This window comes from Eutrigla gurnardus (assembly GCF_963514095.1).
Source record: "Eutrigla gurnardus genome assembly, chromosome: 10".
Lineage (NCBI taxonomy): Eukaryota > Metazoa > Chordata > Actinopteri > Perciformes > Triglidae > Eutrigla > Eutrigla gurnardus.
In genome coordinates this window covers 23,446,319-23,466,137 of record NC_139924.1, presented here as the reverse complement: position 1 = coordinate 23,466,137, position 19,819 = coordinate 23,446,319, and the positions used below count along the sequence as shown (strand labels likewise).

General features: G+C 38.6%; 1 protein-coding gene across 4 annotated transcripts in view; it reads left to right on the top strand.

Moving 5' to 3' along the window:
• nectin1b (nectin cell adhesion molecule 1b) overlaps positions 1–18,788 on the top strand; it is a 138,202-nt gene extending 119,414 nt beyond the window's left edge. For 2 of the 4 annotated variants that reach the window (XM_084019498.1, XM_084019499.1), the window contains 2 exons: positions 4,379–4,480; positions 17,383–18,788. In XM_084019498.1, the coding sequence (XP_083875624.1) occupies positions 4,379–4,480; positions 17,383–17,622 (342 nt within the window). In that variant the 3' untranslated portion in view covers positions 17,623–18,788. Of the gene's footprint in view, positions 1–4,378; positions 4,481–9,243; positions 9,357–17,382 lie in introns of all 4 variants that reach the window. The other 2 variants (XM_084019500.1, XM_084019501.1) reach the window with 2 other exon arrangements.
• The last annotated feature ends 1,031 nt before the right edge of the window (positions 18,789–19,819 follow it).

The window sequence follows — 19,819 nt, the reverse complement described above, 5'->3', positions numbered from 1 at the left end:
TGTTCAAAAGGAATTCATAGAAATCCAGGGACATGACAGGCAAGTGACAGCAGGCTATTGTTTCCAGTGTTACACAATATTTCTCCTCTCACAAAGTTGTCTGTCCCTCATCTCTAGACTGCCGCTAGTCACAGCGTTCCTTCAACAACCCAGTTGAAGTACAATTTGCGAGTAGTGTTTGAAGACCTCAATATAGAAATGTCTTCTTCTCCAAGTCAATAACATGTAACATAATTACCTGACGCTAATTAATTCCCCCTCTACATGAGTAAAATAATGGTAAGTGGGTCAACTCCGACACAATAAACGCTGACCTCACGCTGCAGCATGAATAATAAAAAGTACCTGGTTGTTTATGCCGGGAAGCAGTTTTTATTTCTGGATTGAACACTGTGCAGGTGGCATTATTACAGTCCGCCCCTGTTCCTTTTTAGCTATGCAGCGTATGTCTGATTTAAGACACAATCACTTTATGTTGTTCATTCTTGTATTGTTAGATAGGTGGTATAGGTTATTACCATGCAATCCTGATGAACGGCTTCATTTCACAGAAGTGTTTGTTTCGTTTTTTTTACCCCCAAGATATGTTTAAAAATTTGAGACAAACCGAAATGTCAAGATTGAGTGGATTAGTGAGACAAATCTACTACCGTTTTCTCAGATCACTGATCTGGTGCAAAAACACCAATGAAAAAGACCTGAATTCAATCCTCAGCGGTGTTTTAATGCACAGACTAGGTGGACCCAAAACAAACAGCAGAAACACCTCCTGAAATAAAAATATATATATTATTCTAAATGTAGCCTACTATTTGATTGGCAGCGTCATTGTAAAGCCACAGTTTGATTGCCTTTGCATTGCATGTTAAACATTTCCCTCTTTGTATTAAACACTGTCTACTTTTTACTCTCTAGTGTAGGGGGAGCCAACCCGTCGAGGTACAAGTCTCCAGTAGAGTTATTCAGTCAAGGCATGTTATAAGTCTGAATTCTGCGTCATTTTAAAATTCTTTACAAAGGGAGTGAGACGCTGAGCCTTTCATGTAGCTCTGACCTCTGCTCTTATGTATAACCTACACAATTGCTTTGTATTATGGAACCGAGTTTATGTTCTTGGAGGAGACACGTGGCTCTGTTCAGTGCCGTTAAGGCAGCTGCATTGCTTTTGCACCAGTCCACTTGTGTGTGCCGCCGCCACAATAACAAAACTGCAGCTTAACCTGACGGATGCCTTTTGAATTGGATCAAAAAAGCTCCTCTCTTGATATGTGAATCACCCCTTTGATGGTCACACTAAGTCTGACCGACTGGTCTGTGTGATCAACAGTTTTAATAGAACGAATGAGGACACAGGCGTTTTATTTAAAAGAACAGAGTCAGTTTAAAAGATCCCCAGATTGTCCTTCCCATGTGTGCTTGCTGCAGCTTTGTCCACATCACAAACAAAAGTGCAATGCATCAAAGATTTGCTTCAGCACGCTGGAGTCCACAGAGGCCACAGTGAGCTCTCTCAGACTTTTAGCCAAGGACTGTGTTCCAAAAAAAATGGCAAGTCCAAATTAGAAGAGATAATGTGGAAACAAGGATTATTATCTCCGAGTTGACCACCATGTTTCAGCACTGCTGAGATTTTAAATCCAACTTTATGATACTCTTTATAGCTCCAAGGTCAAACACCTGGACTTCTGGACAGAAGAGGTAATGAAGAGAAGGGAAAGTAATGTGCTCTCTTCCCGACACAATGACTGCAGAGGAATACTTGAGCAAGGCACCTAATGCCACGCTCACTGGTGATTAGTGGACAGATGAGGCTGTAATAGACACTTTACCGGATTTAATGTGTTCAATGTAATGGATGTAGTTGCTTTAAAAAGAAGCTGCACGCTCAGCAAGCTTGGAAAAATAAAAGTAAGCAAAAGCAGGATACAACAGCAGGTTCATGACATGATGGGTAAAGCGTGCGAGAGTGAACAATAACCAACGGTGCATAAATAATAAGCATCTCTGTTATACAAGTAGGAACGTGCAGGGCAAAATATACATATTAAGTGTCTGTGGCTGAAATTCATTCTGCCCAGCAGGTCAGGAGAAAGCAATGGGAGGACAGTTTCCAAATGATCCTAAATGATAATAAAGAAGAATTTTGTTCAGAATTTTAAATCATTAACCAGAAATCAGTGTTGCCTTCCTCCATTCAGCTGGACAGGTTCCTGCTCTAAAACTAATCATATTGATGAGCTGCTTCTTTAAATGACACTGAGATCATCAGCATCTGTAGTGCTGCCAGGCAATTTGTAATAATACCCCTCTTCTATTTATTGTCCCCGATGTCCCTGAGCTGCTTTGTGAACGGATTTGTTTGACTTTCTTGACTTGGTTTTTATACTAACAAGACACAAGATCAAGAAGTCAGTCTTTATGGACATTTTTAACATAAAGAAACAGCAATAGATAATTCATTCACTCAATAAATGTACCAAAAACAAAGTCACAATATTCTTCCCTTCCTGTTTTTCTCAGGAAGTTTGTTTAACTGTGGCTGCAAGAACCTAATTTCAACTCTCAGCCCGAAACACCCTGAACATCAATAAAAACTCAATTTTAGGATAACATTAAAAAACACAGTTGCAGATAGGTAACAGATTGTATATCCAATTCTTAAAACTCTGAAAAAGTTTGATATGACAGCTTTATTTCAGGACAAGGTGCTAGGTGAATCGGATGGCCTGAAGAACTTGGCACCATCGTGGTTTTATCGTTGCACGGAGCAAAACTGGCAGCTCGGCCAAAATATCAACATCTGCGCTCGCTACATACTGCACTATAGCCTTGTTTCTATTCCTTGAATTTTTACATTTTTTATTTTATTTTATTGGCTTGTTTTAATGCTTTTTCTCCGACGCTTTTAGTGTTTTATGGAAAGCACCCTGTTGTTAAAAGGTGCTATACAAATAAAATTGCCTTACCTTGCCTTGCCTTGCCTTGCCTTGCCTCACAACACTGCCGTGAGACGTACTCTGAAGCAGGCGACGAGCGTCCAGAAGGCCGATGTCTTTATGCTCGTAACAAACGTTTCCTCCAGCTGACTGCGTATGAATTCTGGTGCTCAGCTCACCGCTCCACCACCCGGCTATTAGATTCTTTGCCTTTTGATGTACGGTGATACGGAGAAAAAGCTCAACTAAGTGCATATTGACCGGATTTCAACAGCTATTTTTGAGTGTAACAAAACTGGGGATCAAACAGCATTAGGCAGCCTTTTGATCCCTCAACAGCACAGAGGTGTGGGGAGGAAACCCCATTGTTCAACATCTATTATATGAATGTCACATTTCTTACCCTGACGACTTCATTGTTCTGGGCTACTCTTGATTTCTTTCATTCACTCCTATTTCTTTTCATTGTGTAATGTCTAAGTCTGGCAAATGCTTATTGGAGGTTTTAAGTGTTTTAAGTGTTTTTTTGCCATTTCAGAATGTATTAATGAATTCATGCCATGAAAGGTGTCAAATTATTCACTTTTTTGACTGAAATTGTTGCCCATGTATCTTTTAGAAGTGCATTGCTTGGTTTTGTACAGAGAGAGCACATAACAAGCATTTGGCACATTAAAGACTCGCTTTTTCAAATTTAAAACTATCTGCAGTCCAGTTTTTAAATCCTCAAACGCTGAGCAGACACTCCTCTGGAATATGACAAAGCCAAGGCACAGTTTAGAAAAGCTCCATTCAAAGGCATCTCTGCTGGTGGAAGAGTCCACATTTCAACAGTTCAGTTCAGAGGCATCAAACCAAAGCAAGAAATCATTTCACATATTAACACATTTTAAAACATCAAGGTCGTTTCAAGGAGCTTCGTCCATAGATTGACGCCAAGCTCTAATTATTCTGCAGCGTATCCCTTTTGTAATCACATGTCACCTTCATGTATGACGTTTCCTGTGGTTCTGTCCTACAGTGTTTGTGCAGCACAGCTCTCACTCTTGCAGCCTTATTTCTGCTCCACTATTGCACAAGTTTGCATCATAACTTTTGTATGGAATGAAACTGATTAATTTGACAAAATAACTTTTGATGCACGTGTAAAGTTCAGCGGAGCGACTAAAGTTCAAACTGCTGTCAACTCGCATTCCCTGTCAGATTCCACGCCTTGTTTGTGCTCGTTACACACTGGGAAACAAATGTGAGGAAAAAAATGAAGTCAAAACCGTTCGACATAATATTCTTCTGCTGCTGCAGCTCTGAAGTAATGTGTACTCAACAAATGACATAGCTTTCACCAACGGGCCCAGTTAACCCTGGTGAGGTTTGTGCAGCAGCTCCAGTACAGACTGGTTGACCCCTTGTGAGTCTTGCTGAGCTCTCGGTGTTTCCTGTAGGTGGTTCATCTCGACAAGGAGGAGGAAATGCAGAAGCTTCCTCTTCAGCCTCCTTATTACGACATGGCACCCTCCGAGTCGACCCCCTTCACTGATAAGCCGGTGAGTAGTGAAACCATGAGCAGGTTGAAAGGAGCTGCTCTATGACGGGGTCATCCACTGCCGTCGCCTGCAGCCAGGGGTAATTACTGGTGAAAGGGCAAACTTTCTCCACCAGTATGCTTGGAGGTATTTCAGATCAGTGTTCAAATGAAATGTTTCCTTTGTGTTATTGTGGATATTTAACGCAGCTGCTTCTTCCTTTGCTGGTCTGGTGTTGCTGACCAGTAAACCCAGTTGGTGCTTTGACTCCTCTCCATCTCCCTCTCTGTCTGTGTGGGCTATTTCACATTCTGACCCCAACATTCACCCCTCTCTGCCCCCCCTCCCCTCCATGTCCTCCAGTCCCTCGTAATAACTTGTGTGTTTGCATGAAAACAGTGTGCCGATAACTTTCAGTGTGATGCTCTACAGTATATCATCGCCCCCGAGTTGTAACTGTTGACTATGAAGTGTTTGCCTTGTTGTATCAGATGCCACTGCGAACTGTGGCGAGCCTCCCTCAGTAGCACAGATGCTTGAGTGTTTCTGGGGGCTTTATTTGCTTTGGCTGGAGTCGCGGCTTTTCGTTGGAGAGAATAAAACTCTTGGACGTCTGGCAGCCCCGTCTCCTACAAAATTACATTCCGATACAACTTAACTGCACTTTCAATTGGGTTTCCAGGGAATTTTTTTTTTTTTTTCTGGACTAAACACTTAAAAGGATTAAAATATGTGATTCATGACCAAACGAAAGAAAAAAAGGTTACGAAACGACATAGTTAGGTGAGGCAACAAAACTACTGGGTTAGGTTTCGTAAAAAAAAACAAAAAAAAACTATGAAATTGAATCAAAATGAAAAAGCAAGAAGCTGGTTGCTCCTGGTTGAAGCCCTGTGTTTTTTGACCCCTCCATCTCCCCGACCTCCTACCTGCACAGACTTCCACAGACTCATTTCAAACTCATTTCTGATGCATCAAGAGCAAATTTAAATCCACGACAAAATAAGTTTCCTTTTATTCATAAGCCATGAAGCAGTTTTGCTGTGTGGGAAACTCATTTTTAGAAGACTGGGCTGTGTTTGCATGTGAGAGCCTGCGTATTGAATGACGCCAAGCAGAAAAAACACCCATCCTGTGAAAGGATGCTGTAGCAGCCGTAGAAACCAGTATCACACAGGAACAAGTGTATTACCAGTGCATCACGTAGGAACAAGAAGTGTCATGTTGGCTGTAACAAACAACCATCTGCTGTAGGTGCAGACGGGAAGGTTGCAACTCCCAGAATGCTGCAAAAACGGGTGACAATAACATGTGGATGTTAATCTGGATTACAACGTTTGCTATCAACACATCCAGCATATACTGTTATACTGTAATAGCTCTTGATCGGTTTAAGGAAATTCTGTAAGTCAAATCAATTTACAGTCTCTATATAATGCTTTAAAATCCATATTTCAGTTACTAGTTACTATCATGACTTGAAGACTTTCAATTCTTATTGTCAACATATCCCATGAAAAGACCAAAAGATGAATGAACTGACCCTACTACCATTTACAACAGCAAAGAGGATAGTTATTTCAAGAAGCATCAGTTAAATAAAGAAATATGGACCTATAACTCACATTTTTGCACATAGAAAATATTCATATTGAGAGTTTTGAGACAGCCTAGCACATTGTTTTATTTTATTTTTTATTTTTTTGTCTTTTCATGGGATTTGCTCATAAGAAAATAAAGAAGATCACCAGCTTTGTCCCTTTTTTACGTTTATCAAACTTATTTCCTTTGGTTATGTAAATGTTAAATTAGGTCGGGGAATAAGAGGAGTGAATAAACCTGTTAGTTCATTTTCTTAAGTTGAATAAAATGGCTTTTGTTGCAGTGTATGATTGACATATGAATAGTATATTTCTTTGATGAATATCTGTCTTAAAAGGAATTGCTGCCTGCTGTGTTAAGTAAAAGTTACTTTTCTTTCAGAAATGGATTCACACTCATTCAACTAAGCTGCACTTCGTCTTCTAAATTCACGTTGATTAACATGTTTTCCGTGTTCCTACATTACCCCGTCAGCCAAGCTTTTAAAATGACTACTCTGCTTTAATGCTGTGCTTTTGAAATGGCTCATTTTGTCTCAAACCAAATTTGCAGGGATAAGTCAATACTTTTTCCCACCGACGAAATCATTTTGATTTTGTGTGTCATTCAAAAATGTTAAACTATCGTCTTTAATTCTATACTCAAAGGAACCCGATGCTTAATTCTGATTATTCTTGGACGCAGAGGGTATTTTTTTCTCCTTTGATTTATTTCTTATCTCTGATAACATTCCACTTAAACTGAAGTTGAGGGCTGCTCTTAAGATGAACAGCGTATCAGGGAGGTTTTCAAAACACTATTTGTGAGATACATGCATTGACTGCTGAGCGTTGAGTGACTAATGAGGATTCTCTCGGGATAAAACACTATCTGCCAATTTTGAATGCGATGTGGCTGTAATTTTCCCCCTGATTGCACTCTGGTCATGACAAATATTCCAGATATTTAAATATCTGGCAAGTACAGAATGTGAGTGGTGTTAGAGAGATTGCACATTACGTTTAAGGCATTAACTGGAAATTCTGTAAAGGCTTTTATCGTTATATGTAATTCTTTCTCGATAGAAAGACGGAACACTAACCCATCATCCTGATATGTTATTTAGGTGGATAAAGGACAGCTGGCATCTCTGCATTGCATTTACTTAGTCACATAACTCTCTCCTTTGCTCCATTGATTTCATTACCAGGAACAAGCAGACAGACTAAAAGGAGAGACACTATTTGATCCAGTCACTGACTTTCCTCATGCAGTTGTTTTTACACTCAAGATAGAATAATAACAAATACAGCAGAGAAGGGGAGTAAAATGTTTCTGCTTGATTTGGGCGATCGGTCTGTTATCTTTTGATTCCTGTCATCATTCTTCTCTAATTCGAGTCTGTTGGTAATAGAAACATCAGATCGGTCTGACTCGCACTTCTCCCTCTCTGAGCTCGAAGAAAACATTTTGTTTTCTATTAAATGACACGTCAGTCCGTCACCGTTACAACATCCATCTTCAAAATAATAAAATTATGTTTTTCAAGATAAACAGACATACAGACAACAGATCAGTTCTGTGACTAAAGTAAAACATCCTCATATCTCTTTTCAAGGTGTGGTGTGTAAGAGGGAGCCACATGCTCCAAACAAATAGGGGGCAGCATTTCACCTCCACACATTCATCCGTTTATATATATACTGTATATATATATATATATATAAAGGAGACAACTACTGCAGCAGGGCAGGGATATGCTAAATTCAGAGCCGATAGTTTTCTTTTGTTGGTTTAAATTCAAAGTGGCAGAAATGAGAATACGACCTGTACCTTCATCAACCGCTGGTCGGGGGAACAGGTGCTGTTACAAGACTGGAGGGGCCGAGGCTAGTCAGTTAGCATGCTCATTTCCGACATAACGTCAACACTGCAACGTCTTCACATTCTGCTAATAATGCTATTTCATTTTTTTTTACTTACACATTGCACCTCTAAGGCAAAAGGAAATCAAAACCTTGCTTCCTTTAATAATGTCCTGGCAATTTGTTGTCTATTTCATTTCGTCACCCCTGTCACCATTTCCTGTTTAGTTACTGCAGTAAATATATAATAGTATTTACTGCAGTCAGTGAGTGTCTGAATTCATAATTTCTTTGGATGATTATTGACCCACTGCCTATGAGTCTTGTCTGTGGAGCAGACGATAACCATCTGGGAGGTATTTCTGGAATTGGATAAACAGCACTGAAAGCTGCCACTGTCATTGTCATTTATTGATTACCCCATTAAGATCATTTACTCAATCATCCACTTGGCCGATTGCTTATTGAGTCAATGAGTCAGTCAATCATTGGCGTTGCACGGTGGTCTGATCCTGGTTCAGAGAAAGTCTTTGTCTGTTTCCATTCTCACTGTTATTTCATTTTTTACCGTCCAGCATCTCCATGATCGTGGTTATAGGTTGTGCAAATACCTCAATATGCAGCTCAGTAACCTTGGTTACAGCCATAATCAGTGAATGCATGAAGTGAGCGAACACATAAATTACAGTCTTCATCTTTTCAGTTGTTTTGAAAGATGCTGTGCATTGACCATAATCAAAGCATTAGAGTTGCAACACATGTCCAGTGCTTATTTGTTTAGTTACAACCATTTTTTTTTTGTTGGCTTAAATCCGTATTTCATGCCCGTCTGCTCTGAGCATTGCATTATTTTTTTTAGAAATGCGAACATGAGCAACAGAATCAAATCTGAAATCAACACATAGTTACTGTATCAAAGCGTCTTGCACATGCAAACCCTTGTTTGAACCAATTTTCTGCATCAAAATAATCGAGCGCTGCCATTATGTGCAAGTAAACAAAGTCTGAGTCTTCATCTGTAACCTTTTATTCATGGTGTTATATTAATTTCTGTCTGACTATCATGGTTTTCTGTGTAACGTCTCCATCTGTTCATCGGTTTGTCACATTCAGTCTTAATCTGACGTTTTATTTATAAACTCCATGCTTTCACATTTGCCTCTTAACACCGCTGCTCACAAACTCAAAATGTCCCAATGACCATCAGATCTTTAGTCTCTCTCTCTCTCTCTCTCTCTCTCTCTCTCTCTCAGTCTGTCAAACAGTCTTTCTCACTCTCTCTCTCATATTTTTGGCTGCCTCACTCCTCACACACCTCTTCACCTCTCTTGTCTCCAGAACTCTGGCCACATGGACTGTGATGTCCAGTATGCGGAGCTGGATACTGCAGCTTTGGCCTCTACTCCCAGCCCGCGAAGCTCTGCTCACACTGGCCCTGGGGACCTTGTCGAGTATGCAACCATCCAGCCTAGCTCACACTAGCGCATGCCATTATAGGCCTTTCCCCTCAGACTTTGGCCTCAAGGTACACAGACTGATGCACTCCCTCCCTCCGTCCACCCCCCCTCTCACATGCACTGACCCCCCTTTATATGCTCCACATGGTTCTCTTGTCTTCCTTCCTCTTGAGTCTTGGCCGTCTTTTGATTTCCCCCTGCAGATTTCTCTGCAGCTCTGCACAGCGTTTGATTGAAGTGGAAGGTATTTTCAGGCTATTATGTTTTACAATAGGGACCATATGCAGGCTGAATGTAACCTCCCCATTATTGCGAGCATTCATAAAATCAACGATATAAGTGCTTTATTATTTTCAGGAAATGTCATGAAATTGGCAACAGAAAGAAAAAGGAAAGAACTTTTCATAGAATGTTTTTAACTCTTTTGTGACTTTCAGTCGTATGCATGAATCCTGATCTGCCGAGTATCTGACGTAAACATTTTACATTCCCTACTATGTCAATGGCAATTTAGCTGCATGAGTCTTTTGCATGAACATCACATTTATACCGTAGTTATACAGTGCTCCAGGATATTTTTGTTTTAACAACAAAGAAAAAAGAAAAGCAGAGCAGTCACAAACAAAATGTGTTTTTCAAGTGATTATGCCAAGCAGATGTATCATATATAATAGTGATATATATCGGGCTGAAATCTATGTTGCTAGGCCGCTTGGAATGGTTTCTGTGGCAATTCCTAAGGCAGGTAATCCTCAGGGCCACTCAGGAGGCTTTCTTGTCATTGAGATACTGTGGCAGCAATTCTCTACTCATTTAGAGACAATTTCCTGCAATGAAGTAAATCTGAAATACATTATTGCAAATGAAACCTTAACAAAAATCAAATCCATAACTGGAATGAGTTTTAAATTTTTTTTAAACAACACATTATTACTTTTTCATCTTGAATTGCAGCTTTGGATTCACTATTGAGCAGATTTGCAGGTTTAACTAATGTCAAATATTTGTTGGCAGCCCCAGATGGAAACAGGAGATACTGTTTGAATTCTGACCAGCTACAAAGCTAGAAATCATGTTTATCAATCTGTGCATTACATTAAAAGAAACCAAAAGGAAACCAGTGAGTCCAGCTTTTTCTGGACAAAGCGTCTGGTTGCCAGGAGACAATTAGTGTCCTACTTAGTTTTAATTATTTGCTTCGTGACGATTGCTTGACCCATTGTGACAGCAATCAAGAATTAGCAATTCCTCTATGACCCATAATAGACTAATTCATAACAGTCAGTTCAATTAAAAGATTATTTGACATGCATGATAATTATAACAACTGTTGTTCTCAACACACTTCTCTGTCACTTATTCAAGACATAAACAAACACTCGCTGCGAGCAAAACACCAAGCTCGGTACAGAAGTGATGAAGGAGTGACAACAACAAACTTTCCACACCACCAAGTCTCATAATTATATTATATATTATGTTGTAAATAGTACTAATTTCCTTCCCTGCTACCTTCGTGGTAAATAAAAAAAGAAAAGACTATCTAATATATTTAAAAAATATTTTTTTTTCTTGAAACAATGGTAAACATAAATATTATCTTGAGAGCCTTGTGTCATATATGTTAATGTGTTAAGGACATCATTGAAACAGGTAAAGATCCTTATCTAATATAGCGGATGCATTCATTATAAATAAATTAATATGTTTTAAAAAATGTGTATAATAAACATTTTAACAATATTTGTAAACCCTGAATACATTTTTTTACCCCAGTACAGGACACGAGGAATGTTTGAAAATGTAATCTGAAACCACTTTTAACAACCAAATTACACAGTTGTGAGACAAATTAATGTATATTGATGAATTACTTAAAGGCTCTTTGGTTTAACTTTGGTCAGCGACTTGAAAGTAAATCAGCCAAATGTTTAGTACGGTCTGATTGTATTTTTCTAGCATATATTGTGTGCTGCGATGCATGTTTACTTTGAGTTATTAAATTATTAGATATGAAAACGTATTTGAGCCAAACCTCCCCAAGGGTTTTCTATGTATTCAACATTGTCAGCCAGATTTCATTTAGATTAACTCTCATTCTTTTTCGAAACCGTTCTTTTGCTCGTTTGCTTTACATTTGTACAAAGTTGGACATAAATCCCAAAGCTTTTATTCCAGAGAAGAAGAGGAAGTCTGACCTGGCAGAATGTGAATGAGTGGCAAGACTGAACTAGAATCAGCTCTGTGATCGACTGGTAAAATGTAATGTTGGGCCTTTAGTGACATCTTGACCTGATCTGTCATTATACACCTTAGGTTGCATAGAAGCATGGTAACCCAGAGGTGTAGCATAAGCGATAAAACAACTTCACATGCAGCGAAGCACCTCTAACCTTCTGTTGCATTTGCTGCGATTTTGAAGCCGTAGTCTTTTCAGTTATTGCTGTGTGAGCAAGTAGGAAAGCTGAATAGACGTGCCGAAGCACCTTTTCTCTCAAGTTTGATTCTTTGGCAGAATAAATGCCATGACTGAACAAGGACGAGGTAGAGCGGTAAAGCGAAGACGTCCTTCTAAGTTGCATAGACCTTTCTGCTTTCACGTTCGCACCTTTGCATTTTCTGTTAGTTTTTGTTTATGAGGTAGAAGCAGAACACTAGATGCTGTCTTCTTAATATGGCTTTTCAGACTTTTTGTTATTTTTTTGGGCGGATAGAGATGTGAGCATGGGAGGGAAAGCAAATCCAGGCAGACTGAGATATCCATTCATTTGCATGATATTATGTTCTGCTTTCCCCAAAGGAAATGAATTCACTGGATGAAAATGAGATCATATATTAACTAATTACTATCTAAATATTCCATTTTATTTTTAGAGATAACTCTGGTTTTCTTTCTGACATAACTTTGGATGATTTTGTGGCAGATGTGGCTCGAAGCTGACCTATAGCATCACAGGAATAAGTCAAACAGGATGAATGATCCCAATGACTGTTCATCAAGTCAATCCTGTAAAGGTTTTTGTCCAGATGTTACTGAACATCTCAGCAGATGTTGCATCTGTTTCTGTCTAGTGTTAAACAACAGAAAAAAACATTTGAGTGTGAGCACTACAGTTAACTGCCAACATGTTCAATCAACGTCTGTCATCACTTTTTTCAGTGGCCACAAATCAATGTGTCTGCTGAGACTCTGCTGATGGTTCCTTTAACACAGAGAGATCACTTGTTACTCTTCAGGGCTTTTGCTTCGTCCCTTTTACTTAGAAGTGCGCAGAGAGCCCATTACTCTAAATCACTTAATTCCTTGGCCCGCTGCCCAAATTTTGATCTTAAAACTTTGAAAAATACACATTTCAACTCCTCTTCTGCTGTAGATCACCCAAACATGACATGATTTACAATGATAAAAAAATAAAAATAAATGTATTGACACAGTTAAGGTCAAACACTTGGCACACAACCATATGGAGGCATCTGATTTGAAAGAAATGTGTGAATAACAGCAGATTGTGTGTAAAAAGTCAAAGATGCCGAAAACATACAAGTTGAACTTTTCTAAAGGTTTTAGAGAGTGATTTAAGGCCAAGGATGTGGTTGGAGAAACGTAAAGGTCCGATATGTAGGCTTTAACTTTGATGTCCTCAGTAGTAGAATAAACCAAAATGGCTAATAACACCATGAAGGCATGGTTTTTAAACTGACAGCAGGCTCTTGTTTGTGAGTTTTGTTTATTTCAGAAACTACTCGGGGAGCTGCTCTAAGAAATATATAAGTGTAGGTGTGCTGTCAGTGTAGCAGATATTTTGCTTGCAGCAGTTATAGAAATACTTGATTCTCTACAGCTCAGATTTCATTGTGGTGCCTCCTGGAAATGCATTTGACCTTATCCACTGCACTTCTCTGATGGAAGGAGCCCACCTGATTAAATACCCCCCACTCTGTGCACTGTACCCATATTGGTAAATATAACAGGTGCTCATCTGTATATAATATTACTTTAGGCAGTAACATCACATAATACATGAACTTCATGAAGTGGACAACAACATTTTTTTTTGTGATTTTCCATGTCTGTTTGCTCACTACAATATCCGTTTCTGTGCAGTGAAAACTAAGTTTCTCCAAAATGTCAACTACAACACACAGCTGTGTATAGCCTTGTTGCATGATGCACTTTTTAAAGGAATAGTATTTGGGGAAATATATTCATTTATTTTCTTGCCAAGAGTTTCCCTTCTCTCATCTGACTGTCTGAATATGTGGCTACATCTATCCTCGGGAGGTTAGCTTAGCATAATCGCTAACTTACACCATCAAAATATAACAAAATCTCCCTAGCAGCACATTTAAAGATCCATTCAAGAACAGCCAGAAACTAAGCACTCGTAGAACAACCATTTTTTTTTCACTTTACTACATGATAGGCAGATTATTTCACTGTTAAGAGCCAGGCTAACTGTGTCCATCAATTTCCAGTCTTTGTGCTAAGCTAAGCTAACCGGCTGCTGGGTCTGGCTTCATATAACAGGCAGATACTCTCAGCAAATAAGCAAATAAACATCCCAAAATGTCAAATTGCTTCAAATAATGACATAACCAAAGTTGAAACATGGTTTTCACTGGTCTGAGTGGTTTTGGTGAAGCACTTCTTGCAGGCAGGTTATTTTTCTTCAAAATGACTCTATAGCCCTAACAAGGTTGCCAGATTGTATCCAAAGCAGTTACCTTTGTTAGTTTTGGGTCGGGATATGAAATGTCTTGAGACAAACCTATAATTTGGGGAAAGAAATCTGAGACTGTTAGTAATTTTGCTTGAATCCCCAAGGTCTTCTCAGAAAGCAAAGAAATTAATATCCTGACAAAGTAGAAAGTTTTCTTCAGCTGCTTGAGTGGTTCTTAAAGCAAATAAGCGTTCCAGACGCGTCTGTCTCCAGCATGTGTGTCAGGAGAGGTTTGCTTGCATGTCTTCTACTGTGAAAACACCAATTCACCTTCACAGACGATCACCGTCCGCTCACCCTTGTGTCTTCCTGAGGTCCATTGTGCTTATCTCATTCATCCCTCACAATGTCATTTCACATTAGAGATTATTGTTTCACTCATTGTGTCGCTCAAAGTAATTACTGTTAATGTCCGTTCAGGGTCATTAACTTGAATAAAGACAGAATTCCAGTTGAGGCAAAATAATTTCACCATTATGTTGAGCTTTTATTATATGAACTTTGGCTGTTGGCCTGCTAATTCAAATCTCTTGTTTTATTCCCCTTGTTATATATATTGTGCAGTTTTATTGTGTAATGTCACCTTTCACATTTTTATATTTTGTTTTAAGAAATGCAGCAATTTGTAGGCAGGTTTAAGTCTGTTTGTGGTTTTGTTGCCCTGCCCAAACATTTTCAGAGTTGGGATCATCATTTTCGTAGATGTAGAGATGCTTGACGAATATTCGTAAGTTCCATTTTCACTCTCATCCATATTTTGTGCATGCTTGCTGTCATTTCATAATTATCTACTATGATGTATCATAATTATCATTTCCTGTTCATTTGAAAACACATCACACACATTCAAAAAATTCCATTAAGAGAAATGTCGACTTTAAAGCTTCTTAGAGCCTTGCAGCCACCAGGTGACACGAAAGTGTGAAAAGTGAAGAAAAAAAGTTGTGTAATTATAACTGCAATGTAAAATTGTTATTCATTATTATCATTATTCATTGTTAATCATTATTATTGTTATCACCTTGTCATACCTTGCCAAGATTTTTAATTTGAACTTTCCATAATAAGGAAAAAAGCCAGCAACTGAAATCAACACATTCAGGGCTGAAGGCACTTTATTCATGTTTGTGCAGATACAGACAGTGACCTTACACAGCCACAAAGTAAATTAGTTACTAACTTACCATCCTACATCTTGTGGTGATTGGTCTGCTGGCTTTGAGCCATAATATAACTTCTGTTGAAATCATCAGGGAACATTCAGACGTCAATACAAATATATTAGCAATATACAATTTTGGTATTTGGAAGTTGACTCTCCACTGACCCAAAACATGTTGATGCATCGTCTTTATTTAAAGGCATTCGTGTTAGTAAGTATTTATTAAGTCTAATCTTACTGGTAAATGTCAACCTCAAGTGTGTTATGATTGCCTTTTTTCTTTCAGTAGATTTAATCTACGTAGCAATTTGTGATGTGCACCCACAAAGCCAGACAGTTTCCTCATTCAGTGCCGGTACTTTGCACCAAATCATGCAAAATAACTACATGAACCTCTGCACTTTACTTCAGACTTATTGACCTCAACGCAGAAAGCTTCAATTCACACCTGGATAATCAGATTCCAAGTTGAAGCAAGGACACCAGCAGGATGGTTGACATCCTGACACACACACGCAGTACACAGCTCAAGTCATTATAAACTCCCAAGTAGAACTAGAAGCAGTTTGCATATGTAAATCAACAGTCAGATACTTCAAACAACATCAGAACAATGGCTGCATATGTTTTGGTTAAAATGTATATTGACAGGAGACAAAACAAGTGGATTTTACAAAGTCTGCTTATCAAGAGCTTCTCACTACTCTGGATATGTCATTCAATCGAGTAATGATTATTATAGGGCGATATTACTTCATGAAATCGTATTAATGACTAAAAAGGGCACTGCAACTATAAATCCCACCATTTTGTACAACCTGACTAAGGAATACAGATGTCAGCACAAGAACAGACTAAAGTGTGAATACAGTGAATATGTATTAATCCAAACCCCTTCTTCAGCAGAGAGGAACATTTACATGTGTTAAAATATGTGTTAAATTGGAGTTTTTATATTATAAATGAGTGGTAAAATACAGCTGAAGTGACAATGACAAATTGTGTTTCTAATGGCTCTAAACCCTCTAAGTTAACCTCACTGGTTAAAATACTGAGGGAGGAATTCACAAAGAATGGATTGTAACTGCTGATAGCACCATGAATTACACATAATTTGCAGCTGCTATCTGTCTCATCTAAAGGTCCAATTCACAAAAGATGTTGCACTAATGATATTACAGAGCAAACACCCCCATAACCTTTTGCCACTGAGTGAAATTTGCCTTTTTCTTTTTTTTCTGAGTAATTATCCGTGTAGCAATGCGTCAGTTGTGAGGGTTGAGAGTCAGCCTGAGCCTGAAGACCCACTGAGTTGATTTGGCTGTGGCCTTTTTTGTTGTTGCCCGGCTCGGATCAGACTCAGGCTCATTTAACTTTAATTGTGCCCACATAGACCTCATACGCGTGCAAGGATGATATAATGCTTCAATTATGGGGAAAATATTAATAACAGTCTCTTATTTTAAGAGTTATTTGAGAAATGTTTTTTGAGTGCAGCCATCCCAGCGCAGCGGAAATTAAAATTGTTCTTCATTGATTATTTAAATCTCTTTTTTTCTTCATGTATTTTCAAATTTCAATGACGCGTTTGGGGACCTTTACTCGTTTATTTTCCATGATGCAACTGTCATTGCTACCCTGCTTCCCCAAAATCAATGAGTTTGAGCAGACACCCCTTATGCACTTCAGTTGCCACCAACTCTATGAAGATGTTCATCATTTGTTTGTTATTGCTGGCTGCTATTTCCTCTGTTGTCCCTCATTGTGAATTGGACTTAATTTTTTGTAAATTGAGGCTCATCATAGAAAGGAGCCAATTTTGCGCTAAATGTACGCATATTATCTCATTTAAATGAGTGCAAATAGAACTGAGACATCGATTACTTGGCATCACAGTTAGAGATGCGTTTAACCATTTGTGGCTGCTTTTCGAATTAAAGGTTGGTTTTGTCTAATTTGTACAGGTTTAGCAGTCGCAAAAGCCACACAATCCTTTTGTGAATTCGCCCCTCGCCGTTTGCACTGTTTGACGTGATGAAGCTCTATTTCGGGTTCAGTCAACTTTCCTCACATCATGGAAACACTGTGACCCTGCAGTATTGTCTTCTTTCCTCTTCTTTTTGTCTTCTCCTTGCAGGACTCTGGCAGGCATCCAGAAGAGCTGTTGAACCCAGCTGAATACATGAGCTACCAGCGCGTCTGCAACATGGAACAATTCCCCGAGTCTCAGCCCGCTCCAGCCTACCCTCCTGTTACGTTCTTGCCTCAACACCCCTACACTCAGCACCCACCCAACGAGCCCACCTACTCCAACACAAGCTTCCCTGTCCCTGGCCCTCGAGCTCCGTTCACGTTCCCCAAGGAGCAATCCGTGTGACACGCCACATAAGTCTTAGCTCCGCGAGAGGCAACATCATAGTGCCACAACAAGCTTCATGAAAAACAAAGCTCTGCCGAACGGATGTGCATCCATTCCCACCTTGCTTCTGTTTGTTCCATAGGCTTGAATCCTTTGTGGCCCTGAATCCCCTGTGTGTTGTGCACTGCTTGGTCTGTAGGACCCCGCTCACCTCGTGATGTTAGCGTAGCTGACTGCCCTCTTCCACCACTCTTCACCCGTCTTCAGCGCCCACTCGTCCTGTTTGTTTTTGATTGCTTCCTCACTTTGAAATTTTGCTTTTTTTTTGCCAACCGTCTAAACCGTGTACAGAATATGCCATTGTGTCACTCAAGATGCTATTTCTTTCATCTTCTTTTTATTTTTTACATTCCCCACAGTGGTAGTGACCTTTTATAGCGATGTGATTCTTTTGTTTGTTTTCTGTTTGTCTGTCAATCATATGCTTGCTTCTTTGAAAGTCATATACTGTACTGTATGTGTGATTGGGTGTATTCTGGTGAAGAAAAAATAAGTAAATGCCATTTGAGTTGTAAAGTTAATTAACAATATATAATGACATGGACTACCCCTTTAATCAGCTTGTTACGGGAAGATGTGAATTGGCAGTCTCAACTGAATCCTTCATTACTTTTCATAATAGTTTTGCTGTTATGGAGTTGAAATATTTCGGACTATACTAAGCGAATGTTGTCCTCATTAGCTACGAAGAAAAACAAAGGGCTTGAGATCCAACAGTATCTACTTTCTTCTATTTCTCTATGTATCATTATAATATATTATTATTATTATTATTATCAATATTATCAATATTACTCTCCAATAACAGTAGTTGCCAAAGACATATAGTCTCGTTCATTTTTTGTCAATTTGCTTTCATGCCAGCGTTTACATGAAAACTATCTTGTTTGATGGGAAATAATTCTAGTTGATTGGCAATGTGATACACTTTCCCAGTTTACATCATCTCTTGCCATACGCTATATTTTCCATATCTGTATGTGACAACTTGAGTTCCTCATGGAGGTTGGTTTGAGATCCATTGCATTGTTGGTCCTTGTTTGTGGAGAGTCATCAACCAACAGGAGTTGTTCTTGATGCAGGTGCAATAGTCGAAGACAATCACATACTTGGGTTGTCCTGGGGGGAAAAAATGTTAAAATAAGTCTACTCTTACCTGAAGGGAAACGTTTTGAAGGGAAAGGACAGCCCACATGTTTAACATATTTAAATATCTTTTTGAATATGATTTGTACTAATATAGCTAAAGGAGTTTCAAATCAGTCTAAGAAACACTGAAGAGAAAAGCTTGCTACTGTATTTTTTTATAGAATGCTTAGTTATATACGATAGCACTGCACTTATTTTCAGAGTCCATTTTACACTGTGACTGTTCATTTCAAACCATATATAAGCTAATGTGCTTGATGAGCCAACTTCAGGATACTGCCTCCTACACACAAGCCCTCTAGACACAGCAAATTTGCATCAACGGAAAGTTCACATTTTTTGCCATGTCAGATGTAGGTGTGGAAAAAAAATAAAGAAAAGAAAATACTTATGTTTGTGCTCAATGTGAAAAAAAAAAAATCCTTGAGGTTTTGAAGGTAATTTAGTGTTTACTCTTAATGGTGGTTAATGGGATAGAGTAAAATGTGTGAGACTTTCTCCTGTGCTCACCTTGTTGTCTTGCAATGGCTTGATATGTGTGCTAGAATTTAGTTTAAGCAGTGGTCTCTGGTTCAAGCCGCTGAAGGAGTTTGATATTAATGTACCTGCTGTATGAAAAAACACTGATACACTACTTTGTCTTTATGTGACACATTTACTATTCATGAGATCCTTCCTTTTTCATTATTATTATTATTATTATTATTATTATTATTATTATTATTATTATTATTATTATTATTACATGGAAGTGCTACTAATTCCTGAAAAGGATGCTGAAAATGGCATTTACATGTATCCATTTTTATTGTTAAATCTTTATGTTTTCAGTTACATTTAATTATTTGGAATGTCCTGAAGATAATTGCCATGTTTGTTTGTTTTCTCCCTTGTTGTTTTGTGTTTTGTACTTTAGCTTTTATTTTTTTAAACATATATAGACCAACAGCACATTTCTTTTGACATTTATTTGTGGAAGGGTTTTACCTGAATAATTAGGGTCATG